Raw genomic sequence first — 19,251 nt, forward strand, 5'->3', positions numbered from 1 at the left:
CTTAATTACCTCTTTAAAAGCTCTGTCTCCAAATATAGTCATATTCTGAGGTCCTAGGGGTTAGAGCTTCAACATATGAATTTGAGGGGGAGGACACAATTGAGCCCATAACAACCAATCTATTAAATTTTACCTTATGGTTTCTGCCTTTTGGTTCTTATTTAAGAAGTATCTCCCTTTCTCACAGTCAGAAAGATGGTTTACTATTATTCTGTGTTCCTTTTCATTTTGCTGTTTGAATGAATATTTCAAAGAGGATTTATATGTAGTAGATTTTCTGAATCCCTAAAATACCCCAAATCACTTTTATTTTGTTATCATTCTTGAATGATAATTTGATTGAATAGAAAATTCTAGCTTTAAAATCACTTTTCTTCATGCTTTGACGATATTACTCCATTGCCCTCTAGATCCATTGTTGCCAGTGAGTAGTCTAATGCCAATCTGATTCTCATCTCTTTGTAGAAAACCTATTTTTGCTCTCTTGACTCTCTTAAGATATCCCTTTCATCCTTTTGACATTTTACTGAGATGCATCTACAGGTACTTTAAGTATTCTTTTGATCAAAGATGTGTGATTTTCTTCATCTTGAAGATATTTTGTTTATTTTCCCCTTTCCATTTTCTTTGTCTTCTCCATCTGAAATTCTATCAGATGCTGAAAGCTCTGGATCTACCTTCTATTCCTCTTTTCTATAATACTTTATATTCCTTTGCCTTTTTGTATTCTGAGACAGTCTCTCAGCTTAGTCTTTCATTTTATGAATTAGCTCTTCAGTTGAGTCTGTTCATTCACCTAGCACATTTATTTGTTTATTTGATTATGATATTTTAAATTCATAAAATTGTTAATAGCTTCTTTTCCACTATAACCTGCTTTTGTTTTAGGAATGAAATAGCCCTTTGAATTCCTCTGAGGATACTGATTATTCTATTTAAAATTTTTTATTCTTTTTGTTAAAACTCTGTCGTGTTTTTTTTCAGATGCTAATTCTTCTGTTTGTCATATTTCATGACTTTGTTCATAGTGTTAATTTTTACTCAAATATTAGGAGATTCTTAATTGTCCATCTTTTTGTCAAACAATCCCCAATCAGAACCTTACAATGCAGGTTCTTATTTCTGGGGCTGCTTCCTGAGATTGTGGGGAAAGGACAGGACATGGTTTCAGGCAGAGTATGCGGTGCTACAGCTCATCTTTCTAAATGTGGGAGCTCTCTGTCTCCTCAGAGGCTTACTCCTCAGTGCAACCATGGCCCATCCTCATACTAGCTCCTACTTTGTTCCTTGCACAAATCTTTCCAGCCCTTGTCACAGGAGAAGTTATTCATGCCACGTGGTGTTCCACCCATATTATTGTTTACTTCATTTTCCCATGACCTTTCTCAGCATAATAATATTATTAGCATGTGGAGGGGTCTCATTAGCCAGAGGAAAGGTGAATGGTGCCTGCACAGGATCTAGTCTTAGCAGATGCTTTATTAGCATTTATTGGCTTGTCTCATTCTGATGGTCCCAAGAAAGAAGTCACTCTGTAGCCTCTTGCTTACTACTATGCTGTTGGTTATTCTTAGTCTTTCTCCTGAATTCACTGTCTTAACACATTCAATTTCAACTAATATAACAAACATTATTTTCAAATCTTCCGACAGAATACCTTTTATATACATTTCTCACTGTTAAGACAGTTGGTTTGCCTTCTAATCAGTACTAACTGCCTAGTAGGTCTGAGGCTAGAAAAGAACTTGCATGTTGCAAAATCAAAATATGGTTTTGATTTTGTGTGGATGAAATACAATGAGCGAGGGACGCAGGGGAGTGCAAGATAAGATTGGAAAAGTAGGCCAGATCAGGCAGGACCTCAGAGGCTTGGCCAAGGAGTTTGGATGTTATTCTAAGTGCAAAGGACAGATGTCACAGCCAGCTCCTCTTCCCAGATGCATTGCAGCTGAGGACCAGTGAGGACCCCCTCTGGGACACACCCTGATGTACATAGTGGGTGGCAGACCCAGACCCTGGCCTCTCTGCGTGGGGGCAGGGGAGTCAATCCATGTTCTCACTAACCTGTATTATGTTTCTCTTTTGTTTCAGAAGTCGTATTCTCATCTTACCCTGGATTTTCAACCTCAGAGGTGGGAGCTGCTTGTTTTATATTTGTGTCCTTGAGTTAGAACATTAATTTTAATAAACAGAAATAAGCTAATGGAGCCATGAGAGACATACATATATATTCATTGGACAATATTTACCAAGTACCTACCACATGCCAGGTGTTGTGCTGGCCTGTAAAAATGCAGTGGTGGACTAGACAGACAGGTCCCTCCCCTCACACAGCCTGCAGGCTGGCTTTCACTGTGCTCAGATGTGACTCAGTAGATTGAGGTCGTTGCCTCATGTGATGAAGCTGGCACTGAAGTGAGGCTGCCACTCGGATGAATTCCATGAACTCCTAATGAGAGCCCTCAAAAAGCAAGTGATCCTTGCCACATGCACCACTATCCAGGATCTAATCCTTGGTGTCACTAGTTTAGTCATTTTATTTTTGTCAACCCAGAAAACTAGTTTTTCTCTCAAGGTAGGTGCTCGCTACCCAAACTCTCAAAGATTGATAAACTAACGAAATTTCGACTTATTTACAATAAGAAGTGCAACTATACATCAGACAGTTAATGGAGCTTGGGACAGTAGCCTGTCACCTACCTTGTAATTTCCTTTGGTTCCGTCTAACTCAAGGAATCAGTGAGTCAACTGAGTTAGGCATGGTTAATCCAGGAATTTACATTTTTGCTTGATCAAACATGGTGACCCTGGGACAAGTTGGGTTGTGCTGAGAGGCCATGACCTTGTCAGTGACCCAGATGCACTGTGACACATTCAGGCCTGCCTGAAGTGATTCAGGCCTTAGCTGTTGTTTCCTCATGAAATGAAGGGCCTCTACTGTAGGACATGAGATAGCCCATCAGACCAGGTGTTCAAGGCTCTGGTCACTCCTGCTGTCCACCTTTCCACTATGCAATGGATCCTTAATGATGCAAGCACCGATCTCTTTGCCCTCTGGAGAAATTTTAGTCCAACTGTATAGAATTGAGGGTCCAGTTTAGGATAAGCTGCTGTAAGACAGAGGTGGGAGGTGGGGGCTGTATTATCCTTTGGCCTCAGGGAACTTGAAACTGGAACTTTGGGTGCCAGAGAATTAGCTCACCATGTGACCTTAGAAAACTTGGAGCCAGAACTCTCTTACAATGGTCATTCTTTCCACCATGTGCCATAGGAAAGGACTGTTGGCCTTTGGCAGGATTCAGCTTCTTTCTCATCAAGGCTCTTTAGCTCTGACATTTTTTTTTTCCTTCTAAGACAACCAAGGTATGTGCACTTCCTCCCACATTCGAGATTCTTCCTGTGAAGTCACTGAAGGCCAGGAACCAGACACTGGCCCCACCCTTCCCAGAGCTGAGGTACCTTAGCCTGGCCTACAACAAGGTGACTCTCTGCTTTTCTACTTATTTCCTCAGGGGCACAGATGGGAGGGTGGGATGCCAGCTGCTCTGGCCTAAAGGCCAGCCCTCCAATTCCCGGCATGACAGGTATAGGGGCTCAGGAATTACCAGGATGGTGGAAGTGGAAGAAGTATAAGCAAAGGCAGGAGTCTATGCATTCAGTCACTGATATTTATTTAGCACTTACCATGTGCCAGGCTCTGTGCTAGGCACTGGGTATATAGCCATGCAAAGAAAGATTGGGCCTCTACCCTTATGGGGCTTGTTACCTACAGGGGAAGACTGATACCAACAATTAGTCACAATATAAGCATGTTTGGTGTTTTGAAGAAATTTGTAGTGCTATGAAGTATCTGATGGCGAGATGGGGTGGGGGTGTCTAATCTAATATTTGAGATCAGGGATGGTTCTCAAGAAAGTGGTATTTAAGCTGAGATCTGAATCAGTGAGTTAAGTGAGGTGAAGACTAAGGGTAGAATGAAGTGAAAAATGTTCTAGCTGAAGGGAACAGCAGATGAGACGGACTTAACATGTTTTTTTTTTTTACTGTTTTATGTTAATATTTTTCCAATATTAATGGGGTTAACTTCTGTAAACCCCACTAAATCAGCCCTACCCAAGTCTGAAACGCAGGCAGCTTTTAAGGTACTCTGTTTACATTCCTTCTGAGGCAAGCAGTTGGTTGGTACGGCTAAACTCCCCCAAGTGTTTCTTCTAAGAGTTTCATAATTTTAGCTCTGACATTTAGATCTTTGGTCCATTTTGAGTTAATCTTTATATATGGTGTGAAATAGGGGTCCAACTTCATTCTTTTGTATCTGGATCTTCAGTTTTCTCAACACCATTTGTTGAAAAGACTGTTCTTTCCGCATCGAATGGTCCTCTCACCATTGTAGAAAGTCAGTAGACTGTAGATATATGATGGATTCATCTTTCATTCTTGAAATTGGTAATTTGTGTCTTTTATTTTATTGATCCAAAGTAGTCAGGAGTTATCCCTTTCATTGAATTTTTGTTATTAAACTAGCTGCTGGTTTTGCTGGATTTCTCTGTTATTTGTCTCTTTTCCATTTCATTGATTTCTGCTCAAAACTTTGTGTCCTTTCACTCACAATGAGTTTAATTTATTCCTCTTTCTTTAGTTTCCCAAGTATTTTAATTTTAGATATTGATTTAGACCTTTTTTCTTTTTAACATATAAAACTAAATTTCTTTCTGAGCACTGTTTCAGCTTCATCCTACAAATTGTGATTTGTGTTTTTATTTTCATTCAATTAAAATATTTTAAATTTTTGTTGTGATTTCTTCTTTGACCCATGAGTCATTTAGAAGTAAGTTAATTTCCATATATATGGGGCTCTTTAAATGTCTTATATTTGTTGATTTCTAATTTAATTCCTTTGTGATTAGATAACATAATCTGTAGGATTTCATTCTTCTGAAATCTGTGTAAACTTGTTTTTGGTTCACCCTATATTCTATCTTCAGGAACATGCCATGGGCATTTAGGGGAAAAAATTGTATTTTGCAATTTTGGGGGGTAATGTTCTAAAATATCAATTGAGTTAAGGTGTGATTGATAGTTGTCACTCAAATCTTTTTGGTATTGTTGTTTTGTCTATTTGTTCTATCAGTTATTGAAAGCTGTGTGTTAAAATCTCCAGTCATGATTGTGGATTTGTTTTTTTCTCCCTTTAGTTTTGTCAGTTTTTGCTGCATGTATTTTGAAGTTCTACTGTCAGGTAGACATACATTTAGAATTTTTATATCTACCTGATGTGTCGATCCTTTTATTGTTATGATTATCACCCTTTGCCTCTAATACTCCTTGTCTATTTTGTCTGATTTTATGTAGATATACTGCATACTCCCCTTACTATTGGCATGGTATATCTCTTTCTGTTCTTTTAATTTCAACCTATTTATAGGTTTATATTTAAAGTACATCTCTTTGAAACAGCATATAGTTGGTTCTTGCTGGGGTGCCAGAGCATTTTTCTCAGTGTTCCTGCTCTGTCTTCAGCTTGCAACCTTCCCTGGATTCCTACACCTGAGGGGATTTTATTTCCACATTCCTGCTTCTTCCCCAGCAGTAGATGGTTTTGCCTATTACTTAGTGCTGCCTAGTCTGGTGGCGAGGGTCCAACCCTAGTCTTAAGTAGGCCCTGGGTTCCTGTGTCTCAAGAATGGGCCTTTCTCAGTGATCCTACTCATCTCCAAACAGTAGAAGACCTCTAATATAGTGGGGCCCAGGTGGTTTCCTGCCCCACCCCAGGAATAGCAGGTTTTAATTGTTTCCCTCCCTGTCCTCCCACCCCCACCCTACAACGCCGGGCCCTACGCCCAACGAAGCTGGCTGACGTTCCTCAGCAACGTAAGCTTTTTGTTCACTAGAGAGAAAGGGTGGCAAGAATTCTTACCTTTTCTGCAGTGGCACCTTCTCTCCGCCAGGCCTACACCTGGAGGAAGGCTTCTCAGGTCTCCCTCTCCGGTCTTTCACACACAAGTAAGTGTGAATTCCCCTTGTATTTGCAGCTCTCAGGATTTTTATACTCTTACTCTAGTGAGTTAGAGTAAGAGTATAAAAGCCCCAGGGCCATGGACTAGTACTGGTCCGTGGTCTGTTAGTAACAGGACCGCACAGCAGGAGGTGAGCGGCAGGCGAGTGAGAGCCATTGAAACGTCACTGTATTTGCAGCCATTCTCCAGCACTAGCATCACTGCCTCAGCTCCACCTCAGATCATCGGGCATTAGATTCTCACAGGAGCACCAGTCCCTGGTGCCAAAAAGGTTGGGGACCACTGCTCTAGCCCACACTTGGCGTTTAGCAATTTATTAAAAATTTTAGCTGATTTCTTCTTAAATGCTTGTGTGGCACTCGCCGTCTCTTCCTTCCACATTCTGCCACAGGCGAGCCAGTGTCTCTGTTCCATCTCTTTTTCAGGGTGCCCATCTAATCTTAGATTTCAGGCCATTTGATTGCCCTGAGACCTCTGTTGGACTGAAGAAAACTTAGGATGTACATTACTCAGCTTTTCCTTATTGTGAGGGGAACAGCACTCTTTCCATTTTTTCTGCATTCTCTCTTGAGATTTTAAATAACATTTTTCTTTATGACAGTTACCACTTAACATATATCTTTTTGTCTACTATCAGTTGTCTTCTGCCAGAATATAGATTTTTTTGAGAGCTAAGACTGGGTTTTGCTTACAACTATATCATCTAGAATAGCACCTGATACATGATAGGTGCTCAATAAGTTCGTTAGATGAGTGAATGATGTTTTGATCATGTCAAGGAATACTCAGAGCTACCTGTGTTGAAATTGAAATTAGCATTCAATATATTAAAATTACAAATTTTAAAAGCAATTCTACCTTCAAACAGAACTTATACCTCTAGAATATTCACTCAGAAATCTAATAATTTTTGTGTCAAGAGTAATCATTTCCACTCAACCTTTAACAAATATTTACTTAATATTTACATAAATTTGACAGACTAAGTTATTTTCCACTTGACCCAGTGAAATTGGGCAGAAATTTCAAGTTGTCATTGGTACCTGAATTTATTTACAGGAGCACTGAACTCACGTTCAAGGGAACAAGCTAGCCTGATACCCAAGTTATGCTTGCTACGTTAGCCAGAATCCCAAGCCTGTATCTTTCAGCTGGGACTTAATTTTTACAGGAAATATGATACACATGCCCTAGGCATCTTTCAACTTTCTACCAGTTTTGATGGCAACTTTCTTCAACTTTTTAGCCATCTGATTTGGATGTACGGAGTTTTACATCCTGACAAAATTAAATTTCCATCCCCCATTCTGTTGTGACTGCTTCTTGACTATCTGATTTGCATACAAGAGACTCTGTACCCTCTTTAAACACCATTATCTAGTTATTTATCAATACATATTCGGCTTCTTTGTAGGTTCACCCTCCATCCCTCCTTTTCTAGAATCTAGATCAGAATTCAGCAAACTTTTTCTTCAAAGGGCCAGATGGTAAATATAATACTTTCATAACTACTCAGCTCTGCCCTTATAGCACGAAAGGCAATACATAAATGAATATATAAATGACAGTGTTCTAATGAAACTTTATTAAGTAGATGGGGGCCCAGATTTGGCCCACGGGCTGTATCTTTCTGACCCGGGTTTTTGTACAGCCTTCAAGCTTAGAGTGATTCTTACATTTTTAAATGGTTGGGGGAAAATAGAAAGAAGAATAACATATTAAAATTCAAATTTCAGAGTCCATAAGTAAAATTTTGTTGGAAAGGAGCCACCACATTTATTTGTTTATGAATCGTCTATGCTGTTTTTGTGCTACAACAAAGTTAAGTAGCAACAACAGAGACTGTATGGCCTACAAAGCCTAAAACATTTGTTATCTTGCCCTTGACAGAAAAGGTTTGCCAGCCCCTAGTCTAGGTGATCAAAGGTTAAAATCCTTCAAGGCCCACACCTAGTTCCTTTTTCTCCTCTCACTCTGTACTCTCTCCATAGGGATGGCTTCACATACCCATTGGCCCATGAAGAGAGACTCACAAATTTGTAACTCTAATATGGACCACTCCTCTGAACTGCAGACCAGTATATCCACTGTCTACTTGAATCTCTACTTGGAGGTCTCAAAGGTACCTCCAAAGTACACGTATGCAAAGTAAAGCAATGATCTATCCCTTCACATTCGATGTTCTTCCATTGTTCCATATCTTAGGAAATACATCTATCATCTGTCCAATTATTCAAGCCCAAACCCAGTGGTCACCCTTTTTTCCTTGCTCTTAGGCCTTTCACACGTTGTTCTCTTTTCATGGAACACTTCCTTTCTGCATTAGTTAAAGTAACACTAACTGCTGCAACAAACTTAAAAATCTCAATGACTTAACTCCATAAAAATTTATTTCTTGCTTTTACAGAATCCTATGTGGATGTTTCTGGTTGGCTGGTGGCCTTCCATATGATCATTCAGAGACCCAGAATCCTCTGGCTATGGCTTTGCCATCCCATAGGGCCTTAGAAGTAGTTTATTGGATCCTGTGTATCTGGTGGATAGGTGGTTGAGCAGGGGATAGGTGGTGAGAGATGTAGAAGATCATGCAGGAGGTTTTGAATAAGCTATGCCTGGAAATGGCATCTGTTACTTCCACCCAGGTTGCACTGGCTAGAACTGAGTATATGACCAAATCTGGCTCCTGGAAGGCAAGAAGATACACAGTCCAGCTGTGTGCCCAGAAAGTAGAGGAAACAGTTTTGGTTAATACAGAGGTTTCTCTGCCACATAGTTCATCCTCCACCATATTTGCTAATTACCTCCTACCCATCCTTCAGATCTCTCAGGAATGCCTTTCCCTGACTAGGTCAGATCACCCTAGTACTTCATGTGCCTCTCTTTTAGGGCACTAATCATAGTTGTAAATCTACTGCTCTTTATGTTACTGTTTCTTCAATGCATGTTTCCTAATTAGGTAGTACTCTATGAGGTCAGTGGTTATATCTGTTTTGCTCAGTCTCAACCCCATGCTGGTTACATGTAGGTATTCAGTAAATATTTGTTAACCAAATGAACAAAAATGAAAGACATTGACTAGGTTAATAGCCTATTGGGCATGTAGTGCTACCCAGTGAAGTCCCAGAGGAAGCCAAACTGAAATGCCCTCCTTCCAGCCTTCAGACGTTAGCGCTTTCTATGGGTCCCGAATCTGACCCAACAGCTTTCAGTGAGTGTATCCAGGCATCTGAAAGGTCACTGCTCCACTCCTGGCCCCTGTGATACTGATGGCTCTGATACTGTTCTATTGCTAATAGACACCTTCCCCAGAGTAATTCCCAGATGTTCCAGCCACTCTGCTTAACAAGGATTATGTATTTTTTGTCCTTCAGAGGCTGGTCTTGGGTGGAGCAGCCCATGGGCCCTAGATAGCCATGAGGTCTCCCTTACTATGGGGTCTACTTATCCCTTAGATGGGTGGGTTCCCCTGACATCCTGTTCCCTGTCCTTCCCCAGATGAGTGCCCAGGACAGGCCTCAGTGAAAAAGACTATTAGGAGTACTGTTGACAGACTGATGGGGTGTGTAGAGGTTGCCCTGAGGAAGGGGACATGTCAGACAAACTGTATCCTAAAGTCAAAGTCAATTCCCTGCCTACCTTCCAGATTCCTTGCAAGACAAGTAGCCTGTTGTTTTTGTTATTATTGTCACCAACATCCTCAACACTCAGTATAAGCTACATAACCAGTGTGCAGAAGGGAGAAAAATTCTTAACTTTGAAACAAAACAGTGATGGTAGGATTTCAGACAGTAGGGGCAAGGCATTCTGGGTGTGAGCAGGTGAAACTGCAGGGATAAGACATTGCCTGTCAATGAGTCCTGTCCACAACAGCATCACTTCCCCAGCCCCACCCCAATCCTAGCAAGCATGTAGCCCTGCTTTGTGGGCCTGGAGGCACTTGGGCAGAGGCGAGAGGTGGTATCAACCTGATGCTCTCCCTTGCATGCCTTCCAGATTGCGAAGGAAGACGCCCTCCTGCCGGTAGCTCTCTTCCCATCTCTCTGTGAGCTCGTCTTTCATAACAACCCCCTGGTGGCCCACACACGAGGTATGGTGCCTGCAAAGCTGCTCCCCACAACCCCGTGCCCAGGAAGCAATGTGCGCACCCTCATCCCAGTCTTATCAGTGCCAATCCCTGAGCTTTGCTCTGCATCGTGGGTGGGTGGACAAGGGGGATGGAGAAAACAGCAGACACTGCTGAGCATCTGCTCCGCACCTGCTCATCCTGACAGCAGCCTTGTGAGGCAGGCATTAGCATCCCTGTGCACAGAGGCAGAAACTGAGAATCAGGGAGGTTCATGATCTACCCAAGTTTACATAGCAAGAAAGAGGCATAGCCAAGAATGGAATACAGAATTATCTAGATCCTGTGTGAGCTCTTTAAGCAACACCCTGCTTTGTGAAACACGTCTGTTGTGACCTCATTTCTCAGTTGGAGAAGGGTGTAGAGCTCTCCCCTCCCAGAGCACAGTGAATGCAGTGGGTGCTTTGTCAGCCGTAGAACCCACTGTCCAAGATGAGGCAGCTTGAAGGAGTTTTAGAATTCTGGGTCCTGGAGTGACACCAGCAGAGTTCTCATCCTTGCTCCACACTGTCTTTGTTGCCCTGTGCAAATTCCTTAACCTCTCTGTGCCTCAGTTTCCTCACCTAACAGGAATACTATAGGTATATACCTCCTAGGGTTGGTGTAAGAATTAAGTTAATTAAGTACAGTTATTTGAACAGTGCCTGACACATAGTGCCCCAGTAAATGTTAGCTAATTGTAATCTTATTTTCCAATCATGGTTCCAGGGGTCCCTCCATTGCTTAAAAGCTTCCTCCAGGAGCGACTGGGGATCCACTTAATTCGAAAGAAGACAGTAAAGGCTAAACATCATATTTTGATGCCTCGGAAGGATTCACGGAAAGTAAGGCTTCCAAGGCAGCACTCCCCAACCCCATGTTAATGCATGTAGACTCACCTGACAATCAAGCTGCACTCTCCCAGAATCCCTTCATTAGGTTTGTAGTAACAGTAGTGTCTTCTCCTTTCCTTGCTCTATTATTAATACAGATATAACCAGGAGGGATGAGACAATCAGAGAGACCCAAAAGGCAGAGTCAGGATGAGCCTAGGAAGTCATTGAGTCTGATCTCCTAATTTTACAGAGAAACTGAGGCCCAGAGAAGGAACTATAGAGATGTGGGGAGAAATCAGTCAGAAGACTCAGGGATGTGCCTGACTTTATCATTTGCCTGAATTTGGCCAACAGTTTCACTCTCTGAGCTTCAGCTTCTCAACTCTAAAACCTCTCAGAGCTGCTGAGAGGATTAGATGAAGCAGCAGATAGGAAAATACATTATAAACTCCCAAAAGCCATACCAGTGCAAGTCATAGTCACCTATAGTAATCATGAATGGCTGCGCCAGGCCTAGAATACACATCTCCTGCTTGAATTTTAGGAATCATTTCCTTATGTTGAGAGCAGTCTGCTCCCTCTATACCGTCCCTCTGTGCCTTCTGGGATGTCATAAAGTAAGTTAAATTCCTCTTTCATCTGATGGATCTCAGAAATTTCTGTGAAGTGGTCCTCCATCCTGAACTTTAATCTGGGCAATGCTAGTATCAAAAGTTAAGTACAGTTCTTCCCTTGGCACTCCCTGTATGGCCTGCCTCTGTCCAGTCAAGGTTTTTCTTGCCTGGAGCCCTCAGAGGACCTGAGCAGCACTCAAAGCCAGAAAAAGACAGAAGTTGAAATGGTTTCCATCATGTTCCCTTTGTCTTTTGCCTCCCCTAAGGATCCCACTGCCTCCCTTCCCATCAGCCAGCCGGGGAGAAGCAGAATCAGAGTAAACCAGATGCTAAGTACACAATCCTCTCTCCCATGTCCAAAGCACCCATGCCCGGTACTCTGCTGAGCGCTTGCACAGGTACTATCCCATAATCCTCAGAACAGACAAGGAAGCAGGCCCAGAGAGGTGAAATAACTTATTTGTTAGTGTTGAGGTCCAGCGGAACCTCCAAGGTTCTGACTGATAAGAGTATAAACACAAATGCCAGTGGCCGAACGAGAAGCAAATCAGTGCTTTGTAAATCTAGGCAAACACCATCTAACCTCTAGTGCAGGCTAGACTGGAGCACGTGGCTAGGCCTTTAGCTAGACTGGAGAGGCCAACATGTCCCCAGTGTGCTCACAGAAGTGGGCTGGATGTATGCAGCAGACTCGGGGCCTTTTACTCAGTTGCATGGATAATGGCTGTTGGCCCTCCCTCAGGCCTAGGCATGGACAGAACTAGGGGAAGATGGAGAACCTGCCAGAGCAGGCCCAAGTATACCCAGAGTGTAACCAAGAAGCTATGTGAGCCCCTTGCATGTGAGAACACAGATGGAAGATAAAACAGCTTGCCCTTGATGCTTGGCAAGCCAGCTCACCAGGGATGCAGGACCCAGGAACTGTTGACTTTTGACCAACTAGGTTAATCTAGTCTTCCCTTGGGAAGGGGCTGGGACAGTTATTTGAACAGTGTTGGTGGGATAGACAAAGAGCGTCCCCCCACTCCCACCCCACCCCTGCTTCCTCTGAACTCTAGCACGGACCTGTGAGAGGGAGGAATAACTGTTGCCCCTTTCCCACCAGCTGGAAAATGATGACACTTTGTGTTTGGGACACTTTGGCTGGGATTTTGAAAAAACTCCAGGTTTCTACGCTTCAGGTCTAAACACTAAAGTTTTATATATTTTCAAAAAGGAAATACTGTTTATAAAACAGCCATCCCTCACACTTTTTAGTCTGTTAGGTACACTTGCATACATCATCTCCTTTGGGAGAACCGCAGTATAGGGAGGCTGGGGACTGTTATCTCATTTCACAAGGAGGATAGAATTGTATTCCAGCCCATATTTTTCTTACAACTGTGCTTGGGATCTTTCCACTACACTATATGGTCAAAGTATAGCTATAAGTGGACCAAATACCTTTGACAAAGAATAAAATCAGGAAGAACTAAGCACAGCTGAAGGAAACTGACCACATGGTTCCCTCCTGGCACCTGAGGCAAAGGAGGAGGGAGAAAGGAAGGCAGGCTTTTGCTAATTAAGGAAGCTGAGCAATTGAACAGGAAAGAAATTATTTCCTTGATCCTGAACTCTGAGAGATCTTTATATAAGGTGCAAGGACCAGCATCCTGAACGGAGCCTGGTGCTGCTGCCTTCCAGGAACTGTAGGACCATCTCCCCCATGCCGTCCTAGGAGTCCCTGAGGAAAGTTAAGGGCACTGTGTTAAGCCTTGATCGGAGGAATAAGACTATTGAGGCTAGAGTGATATGGTCAGGATTGCAGAATGAAGCCTGGAGCCCAGGACAGGAATCAGATAGTCCAGACACTGCCACTGAATAACTCTGTGAGCTTGGACAAGTCACTTTACCATTTGCTCATCTATAAAATGAGGATAATTATTCACTGGATAGTTTTGAGGCATAAATAAAACAACGCATGCATGGGGCACATCCTAGATACCCGTAAGTATGATTTTGCTCCTTCCCTCTCCTTTTGAGCCCTCACCCAGTGCTCTCTTACTATACAAATTGGCCTTAGGCTGATGAGGTCCAAGAGGAAAGATTCTGATTAGGAAGCAAACCAATCCAGTCCTTCTCCCTTGACAGGTGAAAACCCAAATCTTAAAGTTGCCAAAGCAGCCTCTGATTCTCCAACCCCTACCTGGAACCACAACCCAGTCTCCCTCAAAGGAGACACTAGGGTCAGAGCTGACCGAAGTGCGGCCCACTGCCAAAAGCGCTTCTCGGGAGTCAGTGATACCCGTGGAGGGCGTGCACGGCCCTTCCCTGCCCCATCGGACCTTTGTGCCACTTCCGCCCATCTGCTCCGACTCCACTGTGCTTAGTGAAGAGACAACGTCCCGCCGAAGTGACACCGCTGGCCACCTCAGCCCAGAGCACCTGTCAGATGAGGACGTCAAGAGCACAGAATCTGTCTTCTTGACCCAGGTACCTGGATCTACCTACCCCTGCCCACTTGTTCCCAACTCCCATAGGTTCCTGAGCAGCGCTTAGATAGCTGGATTGCTGTAGGCAGCTGGAAGCAAGTACAAGGTGGATCTGGAAACCAGAAGGTAGCACGCTAACTAGGCCTATAGGTCCCTTCTGGGAGACTCACTGACCCATGGCTACTAGTAGGGACACCCATAGGGACAAGTCATGGTCCTGCGGTACAAATCACACCTGGGGTCTGGCAGGGGTGCAATTCTGACAAGGTTTTCAGAAGGATTGCTGCTGCCTCTGCCAATCTGCCTAAGGTCACCTCACTTCTGATGCTGTCTCCGAATCCTGGGAACACAGATGGATGAGACATGGTCCTGTCCTCGAGATGTCCTCAGTCTAATGGAGGAGATGGACAGGAACAGTGCATACAGTCAGTGCCGAGAGTGAGAAACTCAGGGACTGGGAGCATAGAGGAAGGGGGGATGCCTCTGCCCCAGACTAGGATTCTCCTGGAAGAGAATCAAATGAGATGAGTTTTGCAGGCTGAGTAGGAGTTAAAAAGGTAAAGATATGGGCAGCAAGGGCATTCTGGGCAGAGCAAACACCATGAAGCAGGATGCAGAGGAAGGAAATTAAAATGGTACATGCAGGAACCTGAATGGTTCATTGTCAGTGCAACAGAAGGGTGACATGTAGGAAAACAGAAATACAAGGCTGGAGGAGTCGGCAGAGGCCCCTTAAACTTTATTATTGTATCATTGCCCTTCCTGATCTCCCCTCCAGATCTTTCCAAGATGTACATTCACCCACACATTTATGTCTGATTCTCTATCCATCCATCCCTTACATACTCCACGTACAACTTATAGTGATATACAAATTCCTGCAGTAAAAAAGTATTTTTATGACTTATAACAGAACCTTTCTGGAAAAAAGTAGAGTATAAATAAATAAGCATTAAAAATAAACAATAGAATTGTATGAAAGGAAAATATGGACTGGAAAAGAATAAGTTCAAGGTAATTCTGTCACTCAAACATGCACATCATGCACTACTACTCTCATAATAGAGGTGTATTGCCAAAATGCAGTTCTGAGCAGCCAAAAGCAATACAATCAAGTCAGTATGATTGAAAAAACACTTTTTTTTTTTGCCTTGACTAATTGCCCAGGTTATAACCTCCAAGCACAGTGTTGGGGAGAAGTGGCAAGAGCAGATATCTTTGTCTTATTCCTGATCTTAGCAGGAAAGCTTTTTAGTTTTTCACAATTAATTATAATGTTAGTTGTGGGGTTTTCATAAATGTCCTTTATCAGGTTGAGGAAATTTCTGTTCCTTGTTGTTTTGTTTTGTTTTGCTTTGCTTTTTTATGAATAGATGTTAGATTTTGCCAAATGCTTTTTCTGTGTCTGTTGAGATGATCATCTGGTTTGTGTCCTTTATTTATTAATAGGTGTATTACCATATTTGATATTCAGGTATTAAACTAACCTTGCCTACCTGTTGCTTTTTCTATGTTGCTGATATGGCTTGCTCGTATTTTTTTGAGGATTTTTGTGTTTATATTTATAGGGATATGGAGCTGTAGTTTTCCTTTCTTGAGATGTGTTTCTTTCATTTTGGTTTCAGGGTAATGCTGACCTCAGGATGAGTTGGGAGCATTCTCTTTTCTAATTTTTGGAAGAGTTTGCAAAGGATTGGTATTCATTTTTCTTTAAATGTTTAGTAGAATTCACTACTGAAGCCATCTGGTCCTTGACTTTTCTTGATGGGAAAATTTTAAATCGCTAATTCATTCTTTTTACTTGTTACAGGTCTTTTTAGACAGTCATAAGTTTTAATAACAGGTAATTACATCCCTATATGAAATAAAGGTTTCATAAAGATGTTTATTATAAAACCAATTGGGGTAGGGTAAAACCTAATTCAGACAATGTTCACTTATCCCCCTATAACTCCTTCATGGCTTGTTATCCATCACAGTGAGGATAAAGAAAATAAAACAAAAACAAAATGCCTCACCTTGGCATTTAAAGATCTTTACTGATCTGGGCCCTGATTATTGCTCCAGCTGCCTCTCTTTACAGTGCACTCCAATTATACCAGTATTAGGTTCCCCTAAATGCATTTTGCTGTGTCTTACCTGTGCTCCTTGCTATAATAGCATCTTGCTATTACTTGTCTGCAACAGTCTTCCTTTCTCACCACTTGTAGACTTCTTCTTTTACCACCCCTGCCTGGGGATGGCTCTTCTGATTCTTCAAGACAGGTCAGGCTAAGGCATCATTTCCTCTCGAAAAATTCCTGGCACCCCAGGCTGGTTTAGGGCTTCCTGCAGGAAGTCTTGTGCTCCCTTCTGTTATAGCCATTTACCAAGGTGTATGGTCATTGTCTATTTTTGTGTTTGGCTTCTCTCACCCTAGTCTTGGTTCTTGCCCTTAACAGGGCCCAGCAGGGGCCCCACACAGAACTGAGGCTCAGAAGTGTTTATGGAATGAATGAATGTATTTTTCTTCCTGGGCCAGGTGAGTGGGCTGCCTTGCTCCATTATCCAGAGGGATGCTTCAGAGGTGGAGAAAAAACAAAGATCATCGCTACCTCCAACACCCAGAGAGGTGAAGAGGACTCGGAGGAAGTTTCTATCTGCCTCACTACCCCGGAAGTACCATGGCTACGAGGAGCTGCTGACAGCCAAGCCTGATCCAACCTTCACTGAGCCGAAGGGTATGTGAGAAGACTAGCTCTAAGGCAAGGGGCCCTCTCCTAAGCCCAGAACAAGTCAAGGCAAAGTCAGGGCAAAGCCAAGGCTAGTTACAAGCCTGTTTTCCAGACCAAGGAGCTGTCTTCAGACTGTCAAAGGGCCCCTGCGGGTATCCTGGTTTGGAGCCCAACATGTTGGGACCCCTGGTCTGGGGCTTAGTTGGCTTTGGGGAGCTATAGCTGTTCAGATTCTAACCAGTCTGGGCCTAGGTCTGGTTGGCAAAGTATCTCCAGGAAGGGTCTGATGAACAAACACCCAGATTCCCAAGCTCCTCCCCAGCCCAGTTAAGCCCCAGACTGAACATCCAAAGTCCCCCCTATTTGGTTTGAGGCAAGGGAGGCAGTGCCATCTCTGAGCTCCTTATTTCAGAATGACGTGTTAATAGTACTGGTACTTTCAAAGGAACTGGAGCTTAGCTGTGCTCTCTTGGGTGTCAGTCCCTGCAGTGTAACCCCCCTGAGGTTAACGGGGTTACTACATTGAAGTCAGCCCTTTTCCCCACGCCAACGCCATTTTCCCATTAGGATCTGTGCTCATGAGGGAACAGTATTCACTGAATAAATGATGGAACTTCTGACACTGAAGCAGATCAGGAAGAGATGTGGGAACAGTATACCCTCTTGAGGCTTTACATCCTTTTATCCAGGACCACTATGAGATGGGGAATTAACAAATTGGGGGAGACATCTAGGAGGAAGGGGGGCAGGTACCTGGACTCCACATTGCCTTCCTGCCCTAGGAATCCAGAAGAATGCACAGGCCCTGCAGCACATGCTGAAGCACCCGCGCCTTTACCACTCCTCCAAGCCCAAGATGAACACTCTTCAGAAACACTATGTTCCCAAAGAGAAACGGGTAAACCTGCACCTCCCTGAGTGTACAAATGGTCCTTCATGGCCCCCCCAGGAACAGAGGTGGCTCATGCTTTGCCAGGGCCCCCAGTTGCTTCCCAGCCTATAGCTGTGACTATATGAGGAGGTGAGGCCAGGAAAGTCTGAGCATAAGATTGAGATAACACTCTCCTCTCACCTTCTGTCAGGCCCAGAGGATCCCTGTTCCGCCTCCACGGAAGACTCGAGCCCAGCTTCTGGATGACATCCTCATTCGCATGCGGGACCCCCAGAACATTACAGAGGCTCCGCTAGGTATAGCTCTGGCCCCCAGTCCTCAGCTGCTAGGACCAGAGATCTAGTTTATTCCTCTGCTGGTATAAAGCAAAGGGCTCATCTCAGAATTAGGAGGGCTTTTAGGGTCATCTGCCCCAGTGCTTCCCATGGGCAGGTGAAGAAACTGAAGGCTGAGTGAGGCAGGGAGTTGCCTGAAGTCCCACAGCATGTTACAGACTAGAACTAAGGCATGACTTCCTAATGTCTCAAGCTGGAGAGGTTATTTTTTTTTTCTTTTCTCTCTCTCTCTTTTTTTTTTTTTTTATAGTGACATTGCTTAATGAAATCCAGTAAGTGGGAGAGGCTATATTTCAGTCCCCTTAACATTCTTCTCCCACCCCATCCCACTTTCTAGGCGAGGCCTTTAGACCCAGCCCCCACTGCTTTAGGCTAGGTGACACCCAGAGTGAGCCTGCTGCCCCTCCTGGCTTCTTTCCCTCAGGAGCTGTCCTGAGTCAGCGGACTGAGCGGCGGCTGGTGAACCAGAAGCAGTACCTGGAGGCCAAGAGGCTGCTCAAGGAGTTTCGGGCGCGTTACCGGCAGCTGGTGCGCAGCTCGCTGCGGACGGTGTTTGGGCCCACAGCGCCGCCTCCGGCCCGCCCAGCCCTGAGCGAGGGCCCACCTAAGTTCGGCCGTTTCCTCCAGTTCATGGATGAGTTCTGCCAGGAGCCCACAGCCGGTGGTGACTCGAAAGGCTAGAGCTGTGTACAGGGCCACATGCACCGCCCAGCCTGCGCCCCACGCCCTCCCCGAGGGCTCCGCACCCTCAACCGTGCCTCTGCCTCCGGCTGGCTGGGCTGGGTGTGGGCTCAGAGCTCAGCTCAGCCTTTCTGGCTGGCCCCAAAGTGGGGAGCTTGTCAGGACCTTCCCTTCCCGGGCCGGCAGGATCCAGCGCCTGGCCCAGCTGCAATAAAGAGTGGGTGCAGAGAGCAAGGTAGCCTACGTTTTTTCTTGGAGCCTGGGCCAGGCTGTCACACTCGGAAAGATCCCCAAGTTGATGCGTATCCTAGAGTCTTGTGGGAAACCTGCTTGAGTCACACAGTTGAGTGCTAGGATAGAAAACAGTTGATGGAGCAGAGAGGCACCCACCACAGGACCTTAGTAAGGCTCAAAGACATTAACTCACCCACAGCCAATAAAGCCTGTGTGTGTTTTGGAAGGGTGTGGCAAAACAGTCCATCAAGCCCTAGAAACCGTGCTTTTTCTGTTGGGCAGCTTTTTCCACTGTGAGGGCAGATGTGGGGAGGAGGAAGAGAGGATTGGGAATTTCCTATCAGACATCTATGGC

At 44.1% G+C, this 19,251-nt stretch overlaps 1 protein-coding gene across 4 annotated transcripts in view; it reads left to right on the forward strand.

Annotated features, from left to right (window-relative positions):
• Positions 1–18,896, forward strand: part of XRRA1 (X-ray radiation resistance associated 1) — a 45,600-nt gene extending 26,704 nt beyond the window's left edge. For 2 of the 4 annotated variants that reach the window (XM_036221222.1, XM_036221221.1), the window contains exons 11-19: positions 2,092–2,132; positions 3,355–3,480; positions 10,011–10,104; positions 10,849–10,964; positions 13,700–14,041; positions 16,562–16,760; positions 17,537–17,652; positions 17,837–17,942; positions 18,406–18,896. In XM_036221222.1, coding sequence (XP_036077115.1) covers positions 2,092–2,132; positions 3,355–3,480; positions 10,011–10,104; positions 10,849–10,964; positions 13,700–14,041; positions 16,562–16,760; positions 17,537–17,652; positions 17,837–17,942; positions 18,406–18,662 — 1,397 coding nt within the window. In that variant the 3' untranslated portion in view covers positions 18,663–18,896. The remainder of the gene's footprint in view (positions 1–2,091; positions 2,133–3,354; positions 3,481–10,010; positions 10,105–10,848; positions 10,965–13,699; positions 14,042–16,561; positions 16,761–17,536; positions 17,653–17,836; positions 17,943–18,405) is intronic. The other 2 variants (XM_036221223.1, XM_036221224.1) reach the window with 2 other exon arrangements.
• Positions 18,897–19,251: the final 355 nt, after the last annotated feature.

Source organism: Rousettus aegyptiacus, unplaced genomic scaffold, assembly GCF_014176215.1.
Source record: "Rousettus aegyptiacus isolate mRouAeg1 unplaced genomic scaffold, mRouAeg1.p scaffold_m13_p_5, whole genome shotgun sequence".
In the NCBI taxonomy this organism is placed as follows: domain Eukaryota; kingdom Metazoa; phylum Chordata; class Mammalia; order Chiroptera; family Pteropodidae; genus Rousettus; species Rousettus aegyptiacus.